The sequence below is a fragment of the Entelurus aequoreus genome, linkage group LG10 (assembly GCF_033978785.1).
Source record: "Entelurus aequoreus isolate RoL-2023_Sb linkage group LG10, RoL_Eaeq_v1.1, whole genome shotgun sequence".
NCBI lineage: Eukaryota > Metazoa > Chordata > Actinopteri > Syngnathiformes > Syngnathidae > Entelurus > Entelurus aequoreus.
This window is the reverse complement of record NC_084740.1, coordinates 50,483,349-50,508,135: the sequence shown is the minus strand read 5'-3', so window position 1 is coordinate 50,508,135 and position 24,787 is coordinate 50,483,349. Positions and strand designations below refer to the sequence as shown.

The window sequence follows — 24,787 nt, the reverse complement described above, 5'->3', positions numbered from 1 at the left end:
AGGTCCCGTAGCTAAGTTAGCTTCAATGGCGTCGTTAGCAACAGCATTGCTAGGCTTCGCCAGGCGGTACATCATTAACCGTGTGGTTAGAGGTCCAGAGTTTTGTAGTGTTGTTGATCTTCTGTCTATCCTTCCAGTCAGGGGCTTATTCTTTTGTTTCTATCTGCATTTAAGCACGATGCTATCACGTTAGCTCCGTAGCTAAAGAGCTTCGCCGATGTATTGTCGTGGAGATAAAAGTCACTGTGAATGTCCATTTCGCGTTCTCGACTCTCATTTTCAAGAGGATATAGTATCCGAGGTGGTTTAAAATACAAATCCGTGATCCACAATAGAAAAAGGAGAAATTGTGGAATCCAATGAGCCAGCTTGTACCTAAGTTACGGTCAGAGCGAAAAAAGATGCCTTCACTCTCACGTTCCTCATCCACAAATCTTTCATCCTGGCTCAAATTAATGGGGTAATCGCCGCTTTCTCGGTCCGAATCGCTCTCGCTGCTGGTGTAAACAATGGGGAAATGTGAGGAGCCCTTCAACCTGCGACGTCACGCTACTTCCGGTACAGGCAAGGCTTTTTTTTATCAGCGACCAAAAGTTGCGAACTTTATCGTCGATGTTCTCTACTAAATCCTTTCAGCAAAAATATGGCAATATCGCGAAATGATCAAGTATGACACATAGAATGGATCTGCTATCCCCGTTTAAATAACAACATTTAATTTCAGTAGGCCTTTAATGTTATATAACTATGCCTGGAAGTTGGATTTTACTTGTATCTTTTAACAACATTCAGCAAAAACTCATTGTGAGTATAAATGTACAATTGCATGTTGTCTAGAAGAGTCAAAGCAAAGGTGAAAGTGACATATTCAAAACATCGTTCAGCATGTTTCACACACAAGTGGCCTGGATGTACCCAATTCATCTTCTTGCTTTATTCAAAATATCTTTATCTTCCTTAAGATTGGCGGTGCCAGCAGCCATGGGTGAATATTTGAAGTTAACCCTGGCTGGATAACGCAAGGTTACATTTAAATGTCTAAAGGCACAGACTATATTGTAATTAACCTCATCTTTAGTAGACCGAAACGGCTGAATCAGACTCACCTTTGGTACAGGATGCTGACTTGGCTGTACCGCAGAGGAAGTAATCATTTATGCATTTTGGGTTTCCAATCAGCCCCTCTTTGGGAAAACGGTCACGCTGAGAGGCTTTTTACAAGGTTTTCTGTCATTGCAATATGAGACCAATGAGGTTTAGTTTGACCGCAAAAAACTAAAATTTGATTTGCAAGTGAGGTTACTTTTTGGTTCCTTATTAGCATTTGTATCAAGCTGGGTCTCTGTTTTAGCATTTGGCCCAGTTTGTAAGCAGTATGAAGCCATCAAAAATTAACATTGTTTTCAGCATGAGGTCTAAAATTGAGCAATACAACTCTCGGAGTAATCCATCTTTAAGAAAACAGTTGTTTGGCTGAGAAATTATTATGTCTTTGTATGCGTGTATGTGTGTGTGTGTATTTTGTCACAGCAAAAAGAAAACTTGCTGGTTGAATACACAAACAAGAACTGCGACTGTGCGACATCCCGTTGTTGGGATGATCATTTCCGGTGATTATTTTAAAGACTCAAAAGTATTTGGACTGTTAATCATTTTAAATATTTGAAGGGAAATTATTCAATGAATGGCCTTCATTTTTTGTGGGTGTCTTTTGTTTTCAGTAAAAAGTGAAACGCATACATGTATAACACATGGCACTCTGACAAAGCTTAACCTATTGTTACTATAACAATCTACAAGGTTAATGTAGGTTGCTTCTCTTTCTTCCTCTCCATTTTTCTGCATTCTTTCGCATGTCAAGTTATCATTACGTATATGTATTGTTGCATTTGAACAACTGTATTGTTGATAATAAAGGTAAAGTATTGGTGTTGTTTATTATCAATAGCGCTATTTCTATTGGTATTTGTATTGCTCCATTTTTAGTGTAATAATGCTCATTGTCATTTCTGTATTATTTTCGCTAACTGCTTATTTGCTATTACTTTTACCATCATATTTGTACATGTCGTATTTGCTGATGTTGCTCTATTGTTGTTGTTGTGTTTGCTGTTGTTGTTTTGTCTCTCTGTCTAATCCCCCTCTTGTCCCCACAATTCCCCCCTCTGTCTTCCTTTTTTTCTCTTTCTATCCCCTCCTGCTCCGGCCCGGCTGCACCAAATGATAACATAAATACATTTAATAAAGTCAAATACAAATAAGGCAACAAGAGAAGTATCCTACACTTCTCTTTTATAAAGTAAATCTGAACAGCCGATATGGGCATCTACATCTGCTATATGATTTGCCTGAGAAGCTGGACAGGACCAAAAAAAAAGAAAAAAGAAAAAAAGCATACATGTGCTTCAACCCTAGACTAACACTCTCCCCCCTCCACATCCCACCTCCCCGGATTGTAAATAACCAAATGTAAATAATCAAATGTATATACTTGTTCTTATGCTATCTGAACTCACTATGTTCTCTGCTCGCTGTACATATCCTACCAAGTCAGACCTACACTGTTTCAATGCCCATTTCTCTGATGATGCAATTGTTGATGACTGAAGTGCTGATATCAACCAAACCGTCCTCATCCCACCCCCCGGATTGTAAATAATGTAAATAATTCAATGTATATACTCTGATGATTAACTTGTGTGATGAATGTATTATGCTGATAGTATATATTTGTACCATGAATTGATTTACGTGGACCCCCGACTTAAACAAGTTGAAAAACTTATGGAGTGTTACCATTTAGTGGTCAATTGTACGGAATATGTACTGAACTGTGCAATCTACTAATAAAAGTTTCAATCAATCAATCAATATGTTCAGAAAGCTAAGAACCAAGATGGCCAAACTTCTCCCTTTACAGCTATTTTTATTTCATTTGACATTTTTATTTGTACACCAAGTCCTATTATCTCTAATCTGTTCTAGAAAGTCAGACAAAAGCAATATTTCTCACAAAAAATCGTGTAAATCCAATCAATCCGTTCCAGACACTCAAAACCTTGAACAAAAACACATTTTATATTTGATAATAATGCTTAAAGATGATTGAATGAATATTTAACAACACCTTTACCTTTATTGAAGACTCTTGTTGGTGAAGACGGCGATGATCAAAGTTCAAGAAGGATAGGACAGAGCCAAGTTATACTTAAAGACAGCATAAGTCCATTCCAGATGGTTAATAATAAATAGGTTAGTGTTTCACACACCTACCATTGTTCCCTGTTGGACTAATTTCACCTGATTTTTTTTTTAACATTTCACACTACAAAGAAGGAAAAGTATGTATCTTTCCTGCTGATATTGTAACGGATTAAAATATCAGTTTCGGCCAATATTGAAGGCTCCAATATCGCTACTGTATTGGAAGTGAAAATGTGTATCAGGACAACCTTAGTAAACCAAAATGCTGCAAAAATGTTACCGTATTTTTCGGACTGTAAGTCGCAGTTTTTGTCATAGTTTGGCCGGGGGTGCGACTTATACTCAGGAGCGACTTATGTGTGAAATGATTAACACATTAGCGTAAAATATCAAATATTATTATTTATCTCATTCACGTAAGAGACTAGACGTATAAGATTTCATGGGATTTAGCGATTAGGAGTGACAGATTGTTTGGTAAACGTATATCATGTTCTATATGTTATAGTTATTTGAATGACTCTTACCATAATATGTTACGTTAACATACCAGGCACGTTCTCAGTTGGTTATTTATGCCTCATATAACGTACACTTATTCAGCCTGTTGTTCACTATTCTTTATTTATTAGGGACTGAGTCCCTTTGGGACAGAGGACCCTATTGAATTTCTAGCGTTTTATTAATATACCGCCGCCTCTTTGAGCTGTAATTTGACCCCCTTAACATGCTTCAAAACTCACCAAATTGGACACACACATCAGGACTGGCGAATATTGCGATCTAGCGCCCCCTAGGAAGAAAACACAGACGAAACTGCCTCTAACTCCCAGTAGGAATGTCGTAGAGACATGAAACAAAAACATCTACGTAGGTCTCACTTAGCCCTAGATTTCATACACTGACAACCCCCAGCAAAAATCAACAGGAAGTTTGCAATTCCCCCTTCAAAACAAAAGTTGTGTAAAAACGGTCACCTTTTTTCAAACATTATCTCCTCTGAGCGTGTTTGTCGTGTCGGCTTCAAATTAGCACGGGAGATAGATTGAACCCTTCTGATTAAAAGTTGATGAAAGAGTTTTAATTACTGCTCCGGTTTGGATTTTATGAGCCCTCAAAGTCTGTCCCGTCCATCACTGCTTGCAGCTTCAATTTTAAATTGCCTTTCAAATGTCTATTCTTGGTGTTGGCTTTTAACAAATACATTTCCCCAAAAAATGCGACTTATACTCCATGGCGATTCATATATGTTTTTTCCCGTCTTTATTATGCATTTTCGGCCGGTGAGACTTATACTCCGGAGCGATTTATACTCCGAAAAATACGGTAATCCCTCAAAAATTGCTGGCTTGAGATGAGGCCACAGAGTGTTACATTTATTTACCTTGAAACAAGGTTGTGATGTCAAAAAAGGCTTTTAATGTGAAAAGTACTCAGCTAAATTACCACAAGCAGCATTGATATAACAGCAAACAATGAGAAAATATATGTAAAATATGAAAAGTGTCACTGGGCAATGATTTTCACCAAATTGGACACACACATCAGGACTGGCGAAAATTGCGATCTAATCAAAAAACCAAACCCCAAAACTCAAAATTGCGATCTAGCGCCCCCTAGGAAGAAAACACAGACAAAACTGCCTCTAACTCCCAGTAGGAATGTCGTAGAGACATGAAACACAAACCTCTATGTAGGTCTCACTTAGACCTAGATTTCATACACTGACAACCCCCAGCAAAAATCAACAGGGAGTTTGCAATTCCCCCTTCAAAACAAAAGTTGTGTAAAAACAGTCACCTTTTTTCAAACATTATCTCCTCTGAGCGCGTTTGTCGCGTCGGCTTCAAATTAGCACGGGAGAGAGATTGAACCCTTCTGATTAAAAGTTGATGAAAGAGTTTTAATTACTGCTCCGGTTTGGATTTTATGAGCCCTCAAAGTCGGTCCCGTCCATCGCTGCTCGCAGCTTTAATTTTAAATTGCCTTTCAAATGTCTATTCTTGGTGTTGGGTTTTATCAAATAAATTTCCCCAAAAAATGCGACTTATACTCCAGTGTGACTTATATATGTTTTTTCCCTTCTTTATTATGCATTTTCGGCCGTTGCGACTTATACTCCGGAGCGATTTATACTCCGAAAAATACGGTAATCTCTCCAAAATTGAGGCCACAGAGTGTTACATTTATTTACCTTGAAACAAGGTTGTGATGTTAAAAAAAGGCTTTTATTGTGAAAAGTAATCAGCTAAATTACTACAAGCAGCATTGATATAACAGCAAACAATGAGAAAATATATGTAAAATATGAAAAGTGTCACTGGGCAATGATTTTCAACGTGATATTGCTTCAATAGCCGTGATGGAGTGGACATACACTACCGTTCAAAAGTTTGGGGTCACCCAAATAATTTTGTGGAATAGCTTTCATTTCTAAGAACAAGAATAGACTGTCGAGTTTCAGATGAAAGTTCTCTTTTTCTGGCCATTTTGAGCATTTAATTGACCCCACAAATGTGATGCTCCAGAAACTCAATCTGCTCAAAGGAAGGTCAGTTTTGTAGCTTCTGTAACGAGCTAAACTGTTTTCAGATGTGTGAACATGATTGCACAAGGGTTTTCTAATCATCAATTAGCCTTCTGAGCCAATGAGCAAACACATTGTACCATTAGAACACTGGAGTGATAGTTGCTGGAAATGGGCCTCTATACACCTATGTAGATATTTCACCAAAAACCAGACATTTGCAGCTAGAATAGTCATTTACCACATTAGCAATGTATAGAGTGTATTTCTTTAAAGTTAAGACTAGTTTAAAGTTATCTTCATTGAAAAGTACAGTGCTTTTCCTTCAAAAATAAGGACATTTCAATGTGACCCCAAACTTTTGAACGGTAGTGTATGAATCATTCATTTTAACTCATAACAAATGACTATTGTTTAATACAAACATGATTTTTTTAATGAAGGAATGTCCCCCCCACACACACAACTCCACAGGGAATTTGTAGGCGTTGAATTGGTCAGATAAAATATTATTTCACCTAATTTATCTCACAGAACGAGAGAGAGAGAAAGAGAGAGAGAGAGAGAACAAGAGAGAAGAGATCATTTAATTTAAAAGGCTTCACGAAATGACATCTCACAAGTAGATAAATGTGATGTTTTGGTGTTATGTACATCAGTGTTCATGCTCATCTTTTTCATCTAATGTCGCACAAATGAAATCCACCATCACTATTAGAAATGAATTAGCTGTATAAATAGCAAACATAAAGGTCAAAACAGGAAATTGTAAAGCAAGACATTTGCAAGAAAACTTGTCTCACATAGAAAACAACACAAGATCCAGAGAGTTTGTTAGCGACGAGCACGTCCCAAATTGGGGACATGTTTTTTTTTTTTTTTTCAGCAGTGAACTCTGCTGACCTGAATATATCACAGCTTCAATGACACTGCAACACAAACAAAGCTTTTCAAGTTTGACACAGCCGTCCTCATTACCGCTGAGCCGTGAATAAAAAAAATAGTGGCATTATTACCTTTTTTTTTTTTTTTTTTTTTAAATGTATCCATGCTTTTTGTCCATGTTGTCAGAGAAGGTGAGCTGTGATTGACTTTTTATTCCATCTGTGACGCCTGTACATCATCAATCTTTGCAGCTGTACACTCCTCACTGGGCATAAGCATTACTCACAGTTTGTCTATAATCTGTCCATGGCTTCGTCTGGAACAATTCCGTAAAGATCCGGGAGAAGCAGTTTGAAGGATCTGAGAAATAAAAAAAAAGGTGAATGATTGCTGGTGTGCGGACTTTTCTCCTTGTCTGTGGTGGAGGACATGGAGACAGGGTGCAGGGCGGGTCCTCTAGAGCAGAGAGCTAGGGCTCTCTGGGGGTGTGTGCGTGGGGCTGTGGTGCATTGGCAGGATGTCATAGTGGTTGGGCACGTGGGGGGCGCTACGGGGAAGGTCGTAAGGGTTCTGGGAGAAGCCGGTAGCCATCCCGTTGGGCCCCTGCAGAACATTCACTGTGGGCTCTGCCATGGCTTGAGGTGGAAGGAGAAGGAGAGAAAAGTTAGGAGTAGGACGAGAGGGGGAGGGCAAAGTGCATGCATTACTGTACATGTACAGTCTGTTTCAACTTCAATTGTGTGCATCTTTTCATAGCCGTTTAGGGCCGCTTTGAGTCACTAGAGAAAAGCGCTATATAAATATAATTCACTTCACTTCACTTCACTTCATAACCTCCCAATTTTCCTGCGAGATAGCAGGAAACAGGGGCGTCACTAGCTTTTAAGGACATGGGGGGCTTAGCCCCCAGGAGATGCACAGGATGCGAGCGAACGTTACGCACGAGCACAAAACTTCACAAACGGCTAACAAAGACTTAGAAATTATTCATTGTTATTATTATTATTTAAAAAAAATGCACGGGACAAAATGAAATGCTCCCTGGGACGATGGCTTTTAACCATTTTTTTTCTTTTTCTTTTTATGTATTCATTAATTTTACATTTTATATTAAATGTCTTGGTTTTTCCTCCCTCTGAAAATCCTATGAAATGTTTAACAAGCCATCCTATAATAATACAACAGCTATGAATGTAACAATACAATAAAACAATTATATTTAATGATGTTTTTTTCATTATTTTAACAATAGGCTAATGTATATTATTTTATATAGATTCTACAAGAAACACAAAACTTAAAAACTAAATTATTTGCAATTGCACACACAAGGTTTCGTGCAGCTTCACTCATTGTAAAGGAAGATAATGTGCTTCGTACACCTGGAGGACCGCAAGCAAGCAAGGTCGCAGAGAAAATGCGGACTGGAATTTGAGTGATGTGGGCATTTTCTATATGAACAAGTGGAATGGATTGGATACCGACGCACTAAAGGGGCTCTCTACCTTACGCTATGAAGTGAGGGGAAACTGAGTGAATAACATGTTATATGATTATTTATTTAAACTCATATTCGGGCCACTTTATAATGAATATGTCGGCATGTATTTGTATAAAAAATAAAAAATAAAATACATATAACACCGAATTATTTAGGGGGGTTTTAGAATATTTTAGGGGGGCTTGAGCAATGGCAGGAAATATGGGAGTCTCCCAGAAAAATTGTGAGGATCGTTGTCGCACTACCTCATTAGAGCTTCCCATTTTGTGGGCACTTGTTCGGTTTTAACACATGCATATACGCATACTTGCCAACCAATGTTCCCTCTAATTTTTCATGTGTGTGAGCAAACGCAGAAACTCCCTGAGCATTCAGTGGAGCCCATGTGAGCAACATCAGACGTGCACACTGTGGCTACACCAGCAGCACACCTGTCCCAAACCTGACTAAATAACAAGTTACATATCCATCCATCCATCCATTTTCTACCGCTTGTCGCAGGGGGTGCTGAAGTCTATCTCAGCTGCATTCGGGCGGAAGGCGGGGTACACCCGGGACAAGTCCCCACCTCATCGCAGGGCCAACACAGATAGACAGACAACATTCTCTTATTATTATAATGAAATGACAGCAGTCATTTCCATTTATAATATAAGTGTTTAGGCCCACTTACAATGACAATAACAACAAATATTGTTTTTCATGAACTGTGTACTTGTATCATTTGTCTGAGTGGAGGTCCTGCTTTGGAAATAATTTGTACCTCTTTCAGACATTGCATTTAGTTCCCATTAAAACATTCACATGTTGCACAATGAAATGTAAGCAAGGGATCATGTGTACATTCCTGCAACTTCCTGTTTGTAAAAAATATATTTTTATTAAAGGCCTACTGAAAGCCACTACTACTGACCACGCAGTCTGATAGTTTATATATCAATGATGAAATCTTAACATTGCAACACATGCCAATACGGCCGGGTTAACTTATAAAGTGCAATTTTAAATTTCCCGCTAAACTTCCGGTTGAAAACGTCTATGTATGATGATGTATGCGTGTGACGTTAACGGTTGATACGGAAGTATTCGGACCCATTGAATCCAATACAAAAAAGCTCTGTTTTCATTTCATAATTCCACAGTATTCTGGACATCTGTGTTGGTGAATCTTTTGCAATTTGTTTAATGAACAATGGAGACTGCAAAGAAAAAAGTTGCAGCGGACTACAGCAACACAACCAGGAAGACAGAGATGGATAGCAGACGCGTTAGCCGGCGACCTCACCTTGACTTCCTCCGTTTCCGGGCCGCCGACCGCATCTATGATCGGGTGAAGTCTTTCGTCACTCCGTCGATCGCTGGAACGCAGGTGAGCACGGGTGTTGATGAGCAGATGAGGGCTGGCTGGCGTAGGTGGAGCGCTAATGTTTTTAGCATAGCTCTGTGAGGTCTCGTTGCTAAGTTAGCTTCAATGGCGTCATTAGCAACAGCATTGTTAAGCTTCGCCAGCCTGGAAAGCATTAACCGTGTATTTACATGTCCATGGTTTAATAGTATTGTTAATTTTCTGTCTATCCTTCAAGTCAGGGGTTTATTTATTTTGTTTCTATCTGCATTTAAGCCCGATGCTATCACAGTAGCTTCGTAGCTAAAGAGCTTCACCGATGTATTGTCGTGGAGATAAAAGTCACTGTGAATGTCCATTTGGCGTTCTCGACTCTCATTTTCAAGAGGATAAAGTATCCGAGGTGGTTTGAAATACAAATCCGTGATTCACAATAGAAAAAGGAGAGAGTGTGGAATCCAATGAACCCTTGTACCTAAGTTACGGTCAGAGCGAAAAAAGATACATCCTGCACTGCACGCTAGTCCTTCACTCTCACATTCCTCATCTACAAATCTTTCATCCTGGCTCAAATTAATGGGGTAATCGTCGCTTTCTCGGTCCGAATCTCTCTCGCTGCATTGAAAACAATAGGAAAATGTGAGCAGCCCTTCCTCCTGTGACGTCACGCTACTTCCGGTAGGGGCAAGGCTTTTTTTTATCAGAGATCAAAAGTTGCGAACTTTATCGTCGTTGTTCTATACTAAATCCTTTCAGCAAAAATATGGCAATATCGCGAAATGATCAAGTATGATACATAGAATAGATCTGCTATCCCCGTTTAAATAAAAAAAATTCTTTTCAGTAGGCCTTTAAGAATTGGTGTAATGGGCTCACATTTTTTGGTCTTTGTTAGAACTCTAGCAGCAGCGTTCTGAACAAGCTGTAGCTGCCTGACAGTTTTTTTGGGAAGACCTGCAAGGAGACCATTACAATAGTCTAGCCTACTGGTAATAAAGGAATGTACAAGTTTTTCTAAGTCTTGAGCTGACATGAGCCCTCTAAGTCTTGTTACATTTTTGAGGTGATAGTAGGCCGATTTTGTTACTGATTTGATGTGACTGTCGAAATGTAAATCAGAATCTAAAATAACCCCAAGATTTCTGGCTTTATTTTAGGTTTTTTAGAAAGTATTTCATTGAGTACTGTAGAAAACACAATTGAGGATTATTACCGGAAAGACTTCACGTTCAGGGAAACACAACACACTCACCGACATCATAGATGTTCCTGGTGGCACCGCCTAGAAGGGTGGCGGTGCCTCCAAAGGGCACCTCGCGGTGGGAGGGGGATTTCATCTCCACGTAGCTGCTCTCTGTGTGCTTGCACACCAACCCGGGGGGATCCCTGATGGTGGCGTAGGGATTCTCCGTGTTCAGGGAACAGGGACTGTTCATGGATCCCTTGATGTAATCTGAGACCAGCACATTTAGGGACAGTAAGGATGGAGCGGTGGTGACCCGTGGAGCAGCAGTGCAGGGCAGAAGAGTCAAAAAGTTACACTTCTTTTGCTCGATAACGACGTTAAAAAGTAATTTGAGCACAAAGGGGAGACAGCAGAGGGCTAATATCTTCCATAACAGTCTCATCAGTCAGTCTAAGAGGCCTCATTATAGACCACAGCGAGCTTTCTTCAGACTCTTCACACCCTTTGGTCTCTCACATTCACCGGCGACTGCACCGTACGGGAGACCCGGTGATGAATGGAGCGTGGAGCCACTGAGGGCAATTACCATCGGAACTAAACTCAGCTCATCATGATCTTGTTCAAAGACTTTTCCACATAAATCATGGAGGATAGATATTGGAGTTGGGGTCACACTCAAGTGGCGTTGGAAACCATTTGGTGAAAGGGATTGAAGGACGGATTTTAATTATTAATGTTGGGATAGCACACACACACACACACACACACACACACACACACACACACACACACACACACACACACACACACACACACACACACACACACACACACACACACACACACACACACACACACACACACACACACACACACACACACACACAAACACAGGGCCGGCCCGTGGCATAGGCCGTATAGGCAAATGCTAAGGGCGCCGTCCATCAGGGGGCGCCACGCCAGTGACACAAATGTTGGAGTAAAAAAAAAAAAAAAAAAGTTGGTATTATTATTTCTAAATACAAAAAATAATCCCACGTTAATTAAAATGCAAAGTAAAGCCTATTTAATGGAAATATTATTTGTTACAACATTACGCCCCCCCCATCCCCCCGCATGGTGCGCCCCCTCCCATCCCCCCGCACGGTGCGCCCCCTCCCTTCCCGTATCATGACTCTTACCACATCAAAAAATCAACACAAGATGTCAAAACGGCCAAAACTGTCAGGTGCCCAGTGAAGAAAAAAGAGAAGAGGAGGAGAAACGAGAAAAAGACAGAGGTAGCAGGTAGGTAACGTTAACCTACATGGAATTATTTGTCTGTTACAGAATGTCATAGTAACCTGGCTTTTTAGCATTAAGCTAATGTTACATGATTCGGCAATTGCTAATCAATAAATAGCTAGTTCTGTTTTAACGTCGAGTTAATATTGTGGAGGGGGCTAAATTGTTATGGAAAATAATAATGTAACGTTAGGTAATTACAGTACTCCCACCTTACATTCCTCAGTGACATTTGTATTAGATCTTTTAAGCAGGTGTTTTTTGTTTACATGGTTATTGCCTTCTGGTTAGCTAATGTTTGCCCTGCAGGTAATAGTCCCTTTTCCACCCCTTTATATATTAGGTATAGTTGTAAGCCTAGTTGTTAAAGTGCACATCATTAATGTTAATTAAGCTATATCACATGAGAGGGAATGCTGTTTTTTAATTTGAGCACTGCTGTGATTCGGTTAAAGATAATCATAACATAACATTCTCATATAATATGTTAATTTGCTTTCTTTAAGTAAAAAAAAAGGTCAAAGACAAAGCTATTCGGTTTCTTGTGAGTATATACACTTCACTGCCGACGTGGGGGAGGGGGGGGGGGGGGGCACCTAAAATCTTGCCTAGGGCGCCAGATTGGTTAGGGCCAGGCCTGCACACACACATGAACACACACGAACATACACAAGCACACTGCTACTCAAATGAATGATTTACCTTTTCTGGAGCCTCTCGGAGCCTGTGTCTCCCCCTGTTGAACATCTGTTGCAAAATGTCAAGACAAGAACGTCAGATGTTGCATAATTCCCTCGATCAGTAAGAAGACACTCAATGTTTCATTTGACAGCTACTGTTTGTCCATGTTGTCATCCAGTCAGCAGAGTCGAAGATGGGATATGTGATAAACATTGTGAAGAGGCCACCAGACTCAGTACTTTCTACAAAACCCAAAAGCAGTGAAGTTGGCAAGTTGTGAAATTCGTTAATAAAAACAGAATACAATGATTTGCAAATCCTTTTCAACTTATATTCAAATGAATAGACTGCAAAGACAAGATACTTAATGTAAAACATTTTTTTGCAAATAATCATGGCACAGGGGCTTTTTTACCACTGTGTTACATGGCCTTTCCTTTTAACAACACTCAGTAAACGTTTGGGAACTGAGGAGACACATTTTTGAAGCTTTTCAGGTGGAATTTTTTCCCATTCTTGCTTGATGTACAGCTTAAGTTGTTCAACAGTCCGGGGGTCTCCGTTGTGGTATTTTAGGCTTCATAATGCGCCACACATTTTCAATGGGAGACAGGTCTGGACTACAGGCAGGCCAGTCTAGTACCCGCACTCTTTTACTATGAAGCCACGTTGTTGTAACACGTGGCTTGGCATTGTCAAACTCTTAATGGATCTGTCCTGATATATCATCTACATATAAATGTACATAACTTAAAAAATAAAATAAAAAAAATATTTAAAAAAACTCCCTCTATCAAAATGTGAAAATAGAGATAAAGGCATCATGAAATTACAAAAAGCTGACAAGTTTATATTAATAATGAATACAAAAAACAGTATATATATATATATATATATATATATATATATATATATATATATATATATATATATATATATATATATATATATATATATATATATATATATATATATATATATATATATATATGTATATATACATATAGCACTGCGATGAGGTGGCAACTTGTCCAGGTTGTACCCCACCTTCCGCCCGAATGTAGCTGAGATAGGCTCCAGAACCCCCCGCGACCCCGAACGGGACAAGCGGTAGAAAATGGATGGATGGGATATATACATATACACTACCGTTCAAAAGTTTGGGGTCACCCAAACAATTTTGTGGAATAGCCTTCATTTCTAAGAACAAGAATAGACTGTCGAGTTTCAGATGAAAGTTCTCTTTTTCTGGCCATTTTGAGCGTTTAATTGACCCCACAAATGTGATGCTCCAGAAACTCAATCTGCTCAAAGGAAGGTCAGTTTTGTAGCTTCTGTAACGAGCTAAACTGTTTTCAGATGTGTGAACATGATTGCACAAGGGTTTTCTAATCATCAATTAGCCTTCTGAGCCAATGAGCAAACACATTGTACCATTAGAACACTGGAGTGATAGTTGCTGGAAATGGGCCTCTATACACCTATGTAGATATTGCACCAAAAACCAGACATTTGCAGCTAGAATAGTCATTTACCACATTAGCAATGTATAGAGTGTATTTCTTTAAAGTTAAGACTAGTTTAAAGTTATCTTCATTGAAAAGTACAGTGCTTTTCCTACAAAAATAAGGACATTTCAATGTGACCCCAAACTTTTGAACGGTAGTGTATATATATAACATAACATATATATATATATATATATATATATATATATATATATATATATATATATATATATATACATATATATATATATATATATATATAACAACAAAATATACATTTTTGGGTTAATTATATACCAAATTTGCAAAATCTTCCACCAAAAATATTTTTCTTAGTGAAATATTTGATGTGAAGTAATGGGAACCTTGGATAGGTCAAAAATTCATAATAACATTGATTTTGATTCAATATTATGTTTTGAGCAATGACAGTTTGAAAGAAAAAAAAAACAGCTTTGTTTTATTAGTCAACATTGCAACTTTTTCTAAATTACATTTCACCTTTAAGCTTTTTTATTTCACTTTTGTTATGTTTTTGTTTATTTAATAGTATTTTTAGAATGTGCCGTGGGCCTTTAAAACATTAGCTGCGGGCCGCAAATGGCCTCCGGGGCACACTTTTGACACTCCTGCTATAGATAATAAAAAATTAAATGTGATAAATCTATGGATAAAAAGCAGAGCCTGGCGACGCATGCACGTTTATCATAACTCTCTCGGTCTCTGCCCCTCCCTCACCAATGCTGCTGCGCGCACAATTTGTATTGTTTTTAACCCCTTCTTAACCCTGAACGTACATTGAAAATACACGCAACCCTAACTCAAAATGCCGGACATTTGAGGCATTTAAGAAACTCCGCCCTGACAGCTCCGCTAAAGAGGACACGTCCGGTGAAAAGAGGACGTATGGTCAGTCTATCGTAGCCCGTTAGCTGCTAGCATGCCGTGTGTTGTGCCTCGGTGTGCATTGTTTACACAACTTGCGTTACGCTACTTAATATGTCCTTGTGGAAACTCGTTCGGTACACCTCCGAACCAAACCGGAACCCCCGTACCGAAACGGTTCAATACAATTACACCCCTAATATATATATATATATATATATATATATATATATATATATATATATATATATATATATATATATATATATATATATATATATATATATATATATATATATATATATATATATATATATATATATGCATGCATGCATGCATGCATGCATGCATGCATTTTTTGGAGCCCCTGCCTCGAAAGAAAATTATGTTTGCCTTAGTGCAATTTTAACTTGCCTTGGTGCCCTAAAATATGAGCCCTCCTTTAAAGGCCTACTGAAAGCCACTACTACCGACCACGCAGTCTGATAGTTTATATATCAATGATGAAATCTTAACATTGCAACACATGCCAATACGGCCGGGTTAACTTATAAAGTGCAATTTTAAATTTCCCGCGAAACTTCTGGTTGAAAACGTCTATGTATGATGATCTATGCGCGTGACGTCACTATTTAAACGGAAGTATTGGTGCACCTTTGAATCCAATACACCGCCGACTGCACGGATGATCGGGTGAAGTCCTTCGTCCTTCCGTCGATCGCTGGAACGCAGGTGAGCACGGGTGTTGATGAGCAGATGAGGGCTGGCTGGCGTAGGTGGAGCGCTAATATTTTTATCATAGCTCTTGTTGATTTTCTGTCTATCCTTCCAGTCAGGGGTTTATTTCTTTTTTTTCTATCTGCAGTTAAGCCCGATGCTATCACGTTAGCTCCGTAGCTAAAGTGCTTCGCCGATCTATTGTCGTGGAGATAAAAGTCACTGTGAATGTCCATTTCGCATTCTCGACTCTCATTTTCAAGAGGATATAGTATCCGAGGTGGTTTAAAATACAAATCCGTGATCCACAATAGAAAAAGGAGAAAGTTTGGAATCCAATGAACCCTTGTACCTAAGTTACGGTCAGAGCGAAAAAAAATACATCCTGCACTGCACTCTAGTCCTTCACTCTCACTTTCCTCATCCACGAATCTTTCATCCTTGCTCAAATTAATGGGGTAATCGTCGCTTTCTCGGTCCGAATCTCTCTCGCTGCTGGTGTAAACAAAAGGGAAATGTGAGCAGCACTCCAGCTTGTGACGTCACGCTACTTCCGGTACGGGCAAGGCTTTTTTTTATCAGCGACCAAAAGTTGCGAACTTTATCGTCAATGTTCTCTACTAAATCCTTTCAGCAAAAATATGGCAATATCGCGAAATGATCAAGTATGACACATAGAATGGATCTGCTATCTCCGTTTAAATAAAACAATTTCATTTCAGTAGGCCTTTAAGGCAACACTTGCCTTGACCTTAAAAAGTTTAATCTCGAGGCCTGCCTTGGTACAGTTAAATTTAGCCAACTGGCATCTTTGGTTCAAGAGTTATCTTTGAAAAAAGCTTTTATCGCTCCAAACACATTTTTAGGCAACTGGAAGCACATAATGCCATTTGAAAAAAAACTCCAATGCAGTTTCCCACGACTTCCACGCTTCATCAAAGTGTGTTGTTGCAAAGTGAGCTGCTATCACTATTATGTGTGCTGAGTGCTTCAACAAGAACATGACTCCTGTAAAAGTAACAGCAACTGTTTGGTAGATTTAAGGTGTTCTGCATTGCAGCATATAAAAACTATATATTCATACCTGCAATACAATTTTACTTGACCACTTAAATGAGAGTATGGAGAGTAGTATGATTTGTATATTTAATATATCATAACTAGCGTGATTACTCTCATGTGGACGGTAAACTACTTCAACAGTTTTTTTTCCCACCAAGAGGGCCGTAGCTGACCTGGCATAAACCGACACTTGAGAATTTAACACCGGGTGAGAAGAAGGCGTACTAACGAAGTCGCACTGACCCCTGTTCTTCTCAGAACCGCACCGCTCTCCTTCTAAGACGCATATCAAATGAAACGGAGAGCAAAGGTTCGGTCTAACAAGGAGTCTGCGGTTCATCTTCATTCACAGCATGGATTCCCGCTAAAGACACGCACGCCTCATGCCCTTGGGGCGCCGTCACAAAGTCATGATGGATGAGGAATGAGAGAGGAAAAACTGACCGAGATCATTGAGGTTGCAGAAGGCTCTCCAGTCAGAACCGTTTCGGCTCTTCAGGGTGCTTGACTGCAAGGGGGACAGCGGAAGGATTGCTTTATTTCACAGCACTTGACTGAACAACGTGTGTAAAGTGCGGAGCGTACTTTGAGGGTCAGTGTGGCGTCCAGGTTGCTGGAGATGGTGGACACCACATTGCACTGGGCCACGGTGTGGTAGCTGGGGTTGGAGAAGCACTGGCCAGTGCTGCTGCTGCTGCTGCTCGGGTTCTGGTTGATGTCAGCTGTACCCGTCTTTATGGCCACGGTGCTGCCACACTCTGAGGGGTTAAACAGCAACTCAGCCATGGAAGCGTTTGTGTATGCAATCGCTGTCCCAACATTAGACAACATTCAAGGTAGTCAAGTCAAGTCAAGTCAACTTTATTTATATAGCACATTTTCAACAACTTTTAAAGGCCTACTGAAAGCCACTACTACCGACCACGCAGTCTGATAGTTTATATATCAATGATGAAATCTTAAAGGCCTACTGAAAGCCACTACTACCGACCACGCAGTCTGATAGTTTGTATATCAATGATGAAATCTTAACATTGCAACACATGCCAATACGGCCGGGTTAACTTATAAAGTGCAATTTTAAATTTCCTGCTAAACTTACGGTTGAAAACGTCTATATATGATGACGTATGCGTGTGACGTCACGAGGACAAGGGAAGTATTCGGAGCCCGGAGAATCCTATACAACAAGCTCTGTTTTAATTTCATAATTCCACAGTATTCTGGACATCTGTGTTGGTGAATCTTTTGCAATTTGTTTAATGAACAATGGAGGCTGCAAAGAAGAACGTTGTAGGTGGGATCGATCGGTGTATTAGCGGCTGGCTGGAGCAACACAACAAGGACTACTTACTTAGCAGACGCCTAGCCGATGCTAGCCGCCAAACCCACGGATGAAGTCCGTCGCGCCGTCGATCGCTGGAATGCAGGTGAGCACGGGTGTTGATGAGCTGGGCAGATGAGGGCTGGCTGGCGTAGGTGGAGCGCTAATGTTTTTATCATAGCTCTGTGAGGTCCGGTTGCTAAGTTGCTAAATTAGCCTTAGCGTCGTTAGCAACAGCATTGTTAATCTTTACCAGGCTGATAATTATTAACCGTGTAGTTACATGTACATGGTTTAATAGTATTGTTGATCTTCTGTCTATCCTTCCAGTCAGGGGTTTATTTATTTTGTTTCTATCTGCATTTGAGAACGATGCTATCACGTTAGCTCAGTAGCAAAGTGTGTCACCGATGTATTGTCGTGGAGATAAAAGTCACTGTGAATGTCCATTTCGCGTGCTCGACTCTCATTTTCAAGAGGATATAGTATCCGAGGTGGTTTAAAATACAAATCCGTGATCCACAATAGAAAAAGGAGAGAGTGTGGAATCCAATGAGCCAGCTTGTACCTAAGTTACGGTCAGAGCGAAAAAAGATACGTCCTGCATTGCCTCTAGTTCTTCACTCTAACGTTCCTCATCCACGAATCTTTCATCCTCGCTCAAATTAATGGGGTAATCGTCGCTTTGTCGCTCCAAATCTCTCTCGCTCCATTGTAAACAAAGGAAAATTGTCCTTCCTCCTGTGACGTCACGCTACTTCCGGTACAGGCAAGGCTTTTTTTATCAGCGAGCAAAAGTTGCGAACTTTATCGTCGATTTTCTCTACTAAATCCTTTCAGCAAAAATATGGCAATATCGCGAAATGATCAAGTATGACACATAGAATGGATCTGCTATTCCCGTTCAAATAAATAAAAAAATCATTTCAGTAGGCCTTTAAATTGAATCAAAGTGCTTTACAGGTTAAAAAAGCATAGAGCAAAAAAACCAAAAAAAACTCAAAAAAAACAAAAACAAACAAAGAACATAAACAATGAATGTGCTGAACAAGATAGCGCAAAAACCATACGGTAAAAGGGGTCGAATAAAAAGTAAACATTTGCAGAATAAAAATAATAATAACAAAAGTGCGACAAATTGAAAAATAAAAATAAAGCAAAGGGCTGGGGGGGGATTAGAAATGGTGGCCTAGTGGGCGGACTCAGCTCAGGTCAAAGGCCAGCGAGAAGAGGTAGGTCTTAAGGAGGGTTTTGAAGACCCCCAGGGTCTGGGTTGACCTAATGTGGAGGGGAAGGCTGTTCCAGAGCTTAGGGGCGGCAACGGAAAAGGCTCTGTCCCCTCTGGTCTTTAGCCTGGATCTGGGGACCACCTGAGGTGGGCGGGGTTGGGGATAGCGGGGGTGTTTTTGTAGCCCGGAAGAGTTGCAAAGGATTCTGCTTATTTGTTCTGTTGTGTTTATGTTGTGTTACGGTGCGGATGTTCTCCCGAAATGTGTTCGTCATTCTTGTTTGGTGTGGGTTCACAGTGTGGTGCATATTTGTAACAGTGTTAAAGTTGTTGATACGACCACCCTCAGTGTGACCTGTATGGCTGTTCCTTGTCTTGCAATTACTTGTGTGTGTCTGCAGAAGCCTCATACAACATGAGCCTGGGCCGGCACGATGTTTGTATGGAGAAAAATACGGTGCTGTGACAGGTTCTAGAGGACACTAAAGGCAGTTTATACCACACCGTGATTGGTAGATTCCTTCAGCGCCGCACACAAAGATGTCAAGCGCCATTCATTTAAAACTCGCGGGCCGCACTAACATTAAACTTTCATATTAAGGTGGGGGCAGCAAAATAACGTCTCGCAGGCCGCAATTGGCCCGGGGGCCGCGTGTTTGAGACCCCTGGTTTACCTGCTCACACTCCGATCGATAGCGAGCTAAATAAAAATAAACTGCTTTTACCAGCCTTTTGTTTCCTCAAACTCAGCTGGCCTCATACAGAGCCCTCCCACTCATGGCTAATAGCTTTACTTAATGTCCAAATAAGTGCATCCAGCTTGCTGTGACATTACATAGTAGCCAGACTGCTCAACCCAGCAAGCAGAGGCATCCAAAACTGCATGCAAGCTCACACCAAAATGCATAAACCTTATGATTTCCTGAGTTACTTTTGTTTGACTCGATTATCCAACATTGTTACAACATTTATAAGTCAAAAAAGACTAAATTCATCATAGGTCCCCTTTAACCTTTAAGACTGCTTATGCACACGGGAAAATTAAAGCATGCAGGGGCCATTTTGATGTTTTTCATTTTCAAAACCATAACAAAATATATGGAATTTTTTTTAATTAATTTTTTTACCTTTAGGGCTCCCGGGTACCATAAAGGGTCTTAATTATTAAAATGTTAAAATTTGTTAAAAACAAGTTAAATTATTATTTTTTAATTTATTTAACGCTTACAGTAAATCTCTACAGTATATCAACTTCAGGTTGATATTAAGTTAAAAAAAAAAGCCTTTCCTGTCAAAGACAACTTTGTTTTTTATAATAAAACTGAAATATGCAGTATTTCCCCCACTGCCCAAAACATTCAGAAAGCAATGTTTGATGTGAAGTAATTAGAGCCTTAAAAAGATCAATAATGCAGGACACCATTGATTTCAATTTATTATTATTTTTGAGTAATCACAGTGAAAAGATGAATAAAATCCCATTAAATATATTAGGGATCCAAAATGTGCCCCACTCATAAAGTAATACATTTTTATTAGTTTCTTTTTACTTTCAACACTTAAGTTACAAGACCAACTTCAGATATATCTGTCCATTTTACGTTTGAACTATTATTTTGTTTGTTTTATGCTATTTTGTCAAAGAAAACGTTGATATTTGTATACGGCAACCACACAATATATGCAATATTTTCCACATAAAACATTTTAAAGTGAAATATTTTAAATAATTGGAACCTTGAATAGGTCAATAATTCATTATAACATTGATTTTTTTTTTGGGCAATGGCAAAAAAAGAAAAAGAAAGATAGACAAAAGAAAAAAAACAGCCTGCATGGCAGCTTTGTGTCAACATTGCAACTTTTTCTAGTTCGATTTTTATGTTTTTTTTGTTTTTGCAATAGCATTTCCAGAATGTGTGGCGGGCCGGTAAACAATTAGCTGCGGGCCGCAAATGGTCCCCGGGCCGCACTTTGGACACCCCTGGCTTATGCCAAAACAAATATTTCTGTAAGTAATACACAAAATCGTACTAAAAACAGCTCTCAAACTTGTATACCATTGCAACTACAAGCACAATACCGCACATGTTATTAAATGCAGTGGAGGGCCGTGTGTTTCCCACCTAGGCCTTCAGTGATGTCCGACTTCAATAATTACCTCTCAAAATACCATCATTTATGTCACCACATGACCACTGCTGGAGAAATACTACACAGAAACACATTCACGCACTACTGGACATTGTACAAAACGGGTTATTTTCTGGCGCATTTAAAAACCAATAAACCCGCATCCGTACTTAAAACATATCTTATGTGGTACTGTCAAAATTAAAATCGCAAAAAACATATTAAATGTGAAAAAATTAAGAAATAAAATATTTGAACTCACAATTTGTAGCACCCATTGGACGCCGTATAAGCCAGTGGTAGCCCTCGTCGATTCGAGTGGAAATGGCCGGCGTTTCCCCATTTTATCGCCGACATCGTCTCACAAGATGTCGTTTCTCTTTAAATATCCTTCTTGAAAATGGCCTTGCAAATATATATATCTGCCACCTAATCAACGTTTTGTTCTCCTTCTTTGTGGGTCAACACTTTCTGCTAAGTTTCAACTTAGCAGGAAGCAGGAAGTGTGTATCCAATCACAGTCTCGTTAACATCAGGCTACCTAGATAGGCTACTGTCAACAACTTGTGATCTGATTGGCTATCTCAACTGTTTCTCAACTCTTTGTGTTCTCAAATTCATCCGCTAACGGTCCCGGTGAGTATCCAATCACAGGACGAGTTCAACGTGAGGCCAACTAGAAGGTCTTACTGACAACAACTCGTGATCTGATTGTTATTGCAATTATCTATCAACTGTATGTGCCCGTTCACTTAAAGTGCATAGACGCCTGCATTGTTGATTCTGAAGGCCCCGGGTAGATTTGGTACAGCACGGCAACATAAACTAGCTGAATTCTGATTTGATAAAAACTCTAACCTAAAAACAAAAGCTGGAAGGCGCATAATATGACATGAAGAGAATATAAATACTTTTAGATATTTAGGGATAGTAAATTAAAACATAATTTGATCTTTGATTATGATCATGATTTCTGGTTATGTTAAGCCAGCAAAATTCGCTACACCTCCCTGATACCGAAGTACATGTCAAACTACTTCTTTAACGTAAATGACCGCCATAACCACAACACCAGGGGGAGCTCCACTAACCACGTTAAACCCAGATTCCGATCTAACAAAGGTCTCAACTCATTGTCCTTCTATGCCACATCAATATGGAATGCACTCCCAACAGGTGTAAAAGAAAGGGCAGCTCTATCCTCCTTCAAAACCGCACTAAAAGAACACCTCCAGGCAATTTCAACCCTAAACTAACACCCTCCCTTCCACATCCCACCTCCCCGGACTGTAAATAATCAAATGTAGATACTTATTCTTATGCTTTCTGATCTCTCTCTCTATGTCCACTACTTGCTGTACATATCCAACCAAGTCAGACCTACACCGTTTCAATGTCCATTTCTCTGATGATGAAATTGTTGCTATCAACCAAACCCTCCTCATCCCACCCTCCGGATTGTAAATAATGTAAATAATTCAATGAATATACTCTGATGATTATCTTGTGTGATGACTGTGTTATGATGATAGTATATAACTGTATCATGAATCAATTTAAGTGGACCCCGACTTAAACAAGTTGAAAAACTTATTGGGGTGTTACCATTTAGTGGTCAGTTGTACAAAATATGTACTGTACTGTGCAATCTACTAATAAAAGTTTCAATCAATCAATCAAAAGCAGAGAAGGCCTTGCTGGCCCTGATGGCCCACTACTGATTAAATGAATACCTCACAGACAGTGTCCTAAAATGTCAAGAGATAGCCTGAAAAATTGCAAGAGTTCTCACCAGAGAGGGAGTAGTCAGTGTTGGTCATCTGCATTGCTTGTGTGTACGACACACTTGGCTGGATCTCGTGTCCCTTTTCCCTCTGCCTCTGTCTGTACCACACAAACAGGCTGAGCAGGGCCATGAGGATGAGGAGGAGGAAGATGATTCCCATAACGGCGCCTGCAGACTGTCTTTCCGAGCCTCGAGCCGGGCTAATCTTGGTGTAGGGGTTCAGCTCCTCCATCATGAGCGAAGCTGAAGAAGACAGTGGCTGACGGTGAGAAGTATGTTTGTGGTGATAATCACATCTCAGTCATCAGTTCACCTTGGTCACAACGGATGCCTTTATATCCCAGGCTGCAGTAGCATGTTCCAGTTACATAGTCACAGGTAGCATTGTTCAGGCACTCACACAGCTGCTGACAGCCATATCCAAAAGTACCAGCAGGACACTCTGCATGGGAGACAGACAGCAGCTTTATTGTTGTCCATTCTTAACATGTACAAGACACATAAGAATTGAAATGACATTTTCGGCACAATCCCGCTAAGAGCAGACATACGTTACAAGGGGACAAGACGGGACCGCCAACGGAACAGCCACTTACAGCGCTCCTTAAAAAGGTGGGAAAAAGGTGACAATGGGAAAGGGGGAAGAGTAAAAAAAATATCAGTCTAAGGCTGGACCCTCAGGAGGGGTCCAGACAGAGTCCGAGGAAAAAAACCTCACATAGCATGGCACACATAAACATGGTACATGTAATCACAAGAACTCGCAGCAGAGGGGGGGAGTTGGGACCCTGGAGGCCGGCTGCCGCTATAAAGCGCTACTCAGCCCCCACCACCCCGGAGGAATTAAGCAGTGGTGAAGGCGTTGATTTGGAGAGGGGCGTGTGCGTGCATGTATGCCCAATTAACTTGGGTGAGATGTTGAAATGTTTTTGTGGACTGGACCGATCTCAAAGTTCGACGCCAGGTGTTGTTGAAAAAAAAGAAGGTCAAAAGCGTCCATCTTTGAGGAGTCCTCGGGGGGAGTTCTTCAGAACAGCCTGTTCCCGATTGCATCAAGGCCATTCGAGGGAGTCAAATCGTAGATTAAGATGTTGTTTTTCTTCGAGCAGTCCAAACAATGACTTGCCTGCTCTGTGTCCGTGCTGGATCTCTCAAATTCAATTTAATTATTCCTTCTCAGCAAACTTCTCCAAGATGAGATCCATTTTGCGATTCAACTCAGAAATCGCTCCAGTCTGTGTTCCCGCAGCCCGACCCAATCCTTCCATTGCGTTGAACAGCCGTTGGGCTCCTTGAGTGGCTGCCATCGTCTTCCGAATTTGATGATACAGCAGAGCAATGCCCAGCCCAATCAGCAGGTGCCCCGCGATCACGGTTCCAAATAGGTAGATGTCTTCCACGTCCTCGATGGAAAGGACTGAGAGGCACATGAGTCTCCATTTATCCCAGGAATCTCTCACGTACCCCGCAGCAATGGTTCTATCAGGGCAGCCAGGCTCCCCAGAACCTCTTTTCCTTGTCGAAAAGACTG

General features: G+C 40.2%; 1 protein-coding gene across 4 annotated transcripts in view; it reads right to left on the bottom strand.

The window, feature by feature from the left end:
- Positions 1–5,273: 5,273 nt before the first annotated feature.
- The window catches only part of megf11 (multiple EGF-like-domains 11), a 497,434-nt gene continuing 477,920 nt past the window's right edge, over positions 5,274–24,787 (bottom strand). For all 4 annotated transcript variants that reach the window (XM_062061102.1, XM_062061106.1, XM_062061104.1 and 1 more), the window contains 7 exons: positions 23,570–23,698; positions 23,263–23,499; positions 17,371–17,543; positions 17,230–17,293; positions 12,635–12,679; positions 10,715–10,915; positions 5,274–7,251 (listed from right to left, as the gene is read on the bottom strand). In XM_062061102.1, coding sequence (XP_061917086.1) covers positions 7,073–7,251; positions 10,715–10,915; positions 12,635–12,679; positions 17,230–17,293; positions 17,371–17,543; positions 23,263–23,499; positions 23,570–23,698 — 1,028 coding nt within the window. In that variant the 3' untranslated portion in view covers positions 5,274–7,072. The remainder of the gene's footprint in view (positions 7,252–10,714; positions 10,916–12,634; positions 12,680–17,229; positions 17,294–17,370; positions 17,544–23,262; positions 23,500–23,569; positions 23,699–24,787) is intronic.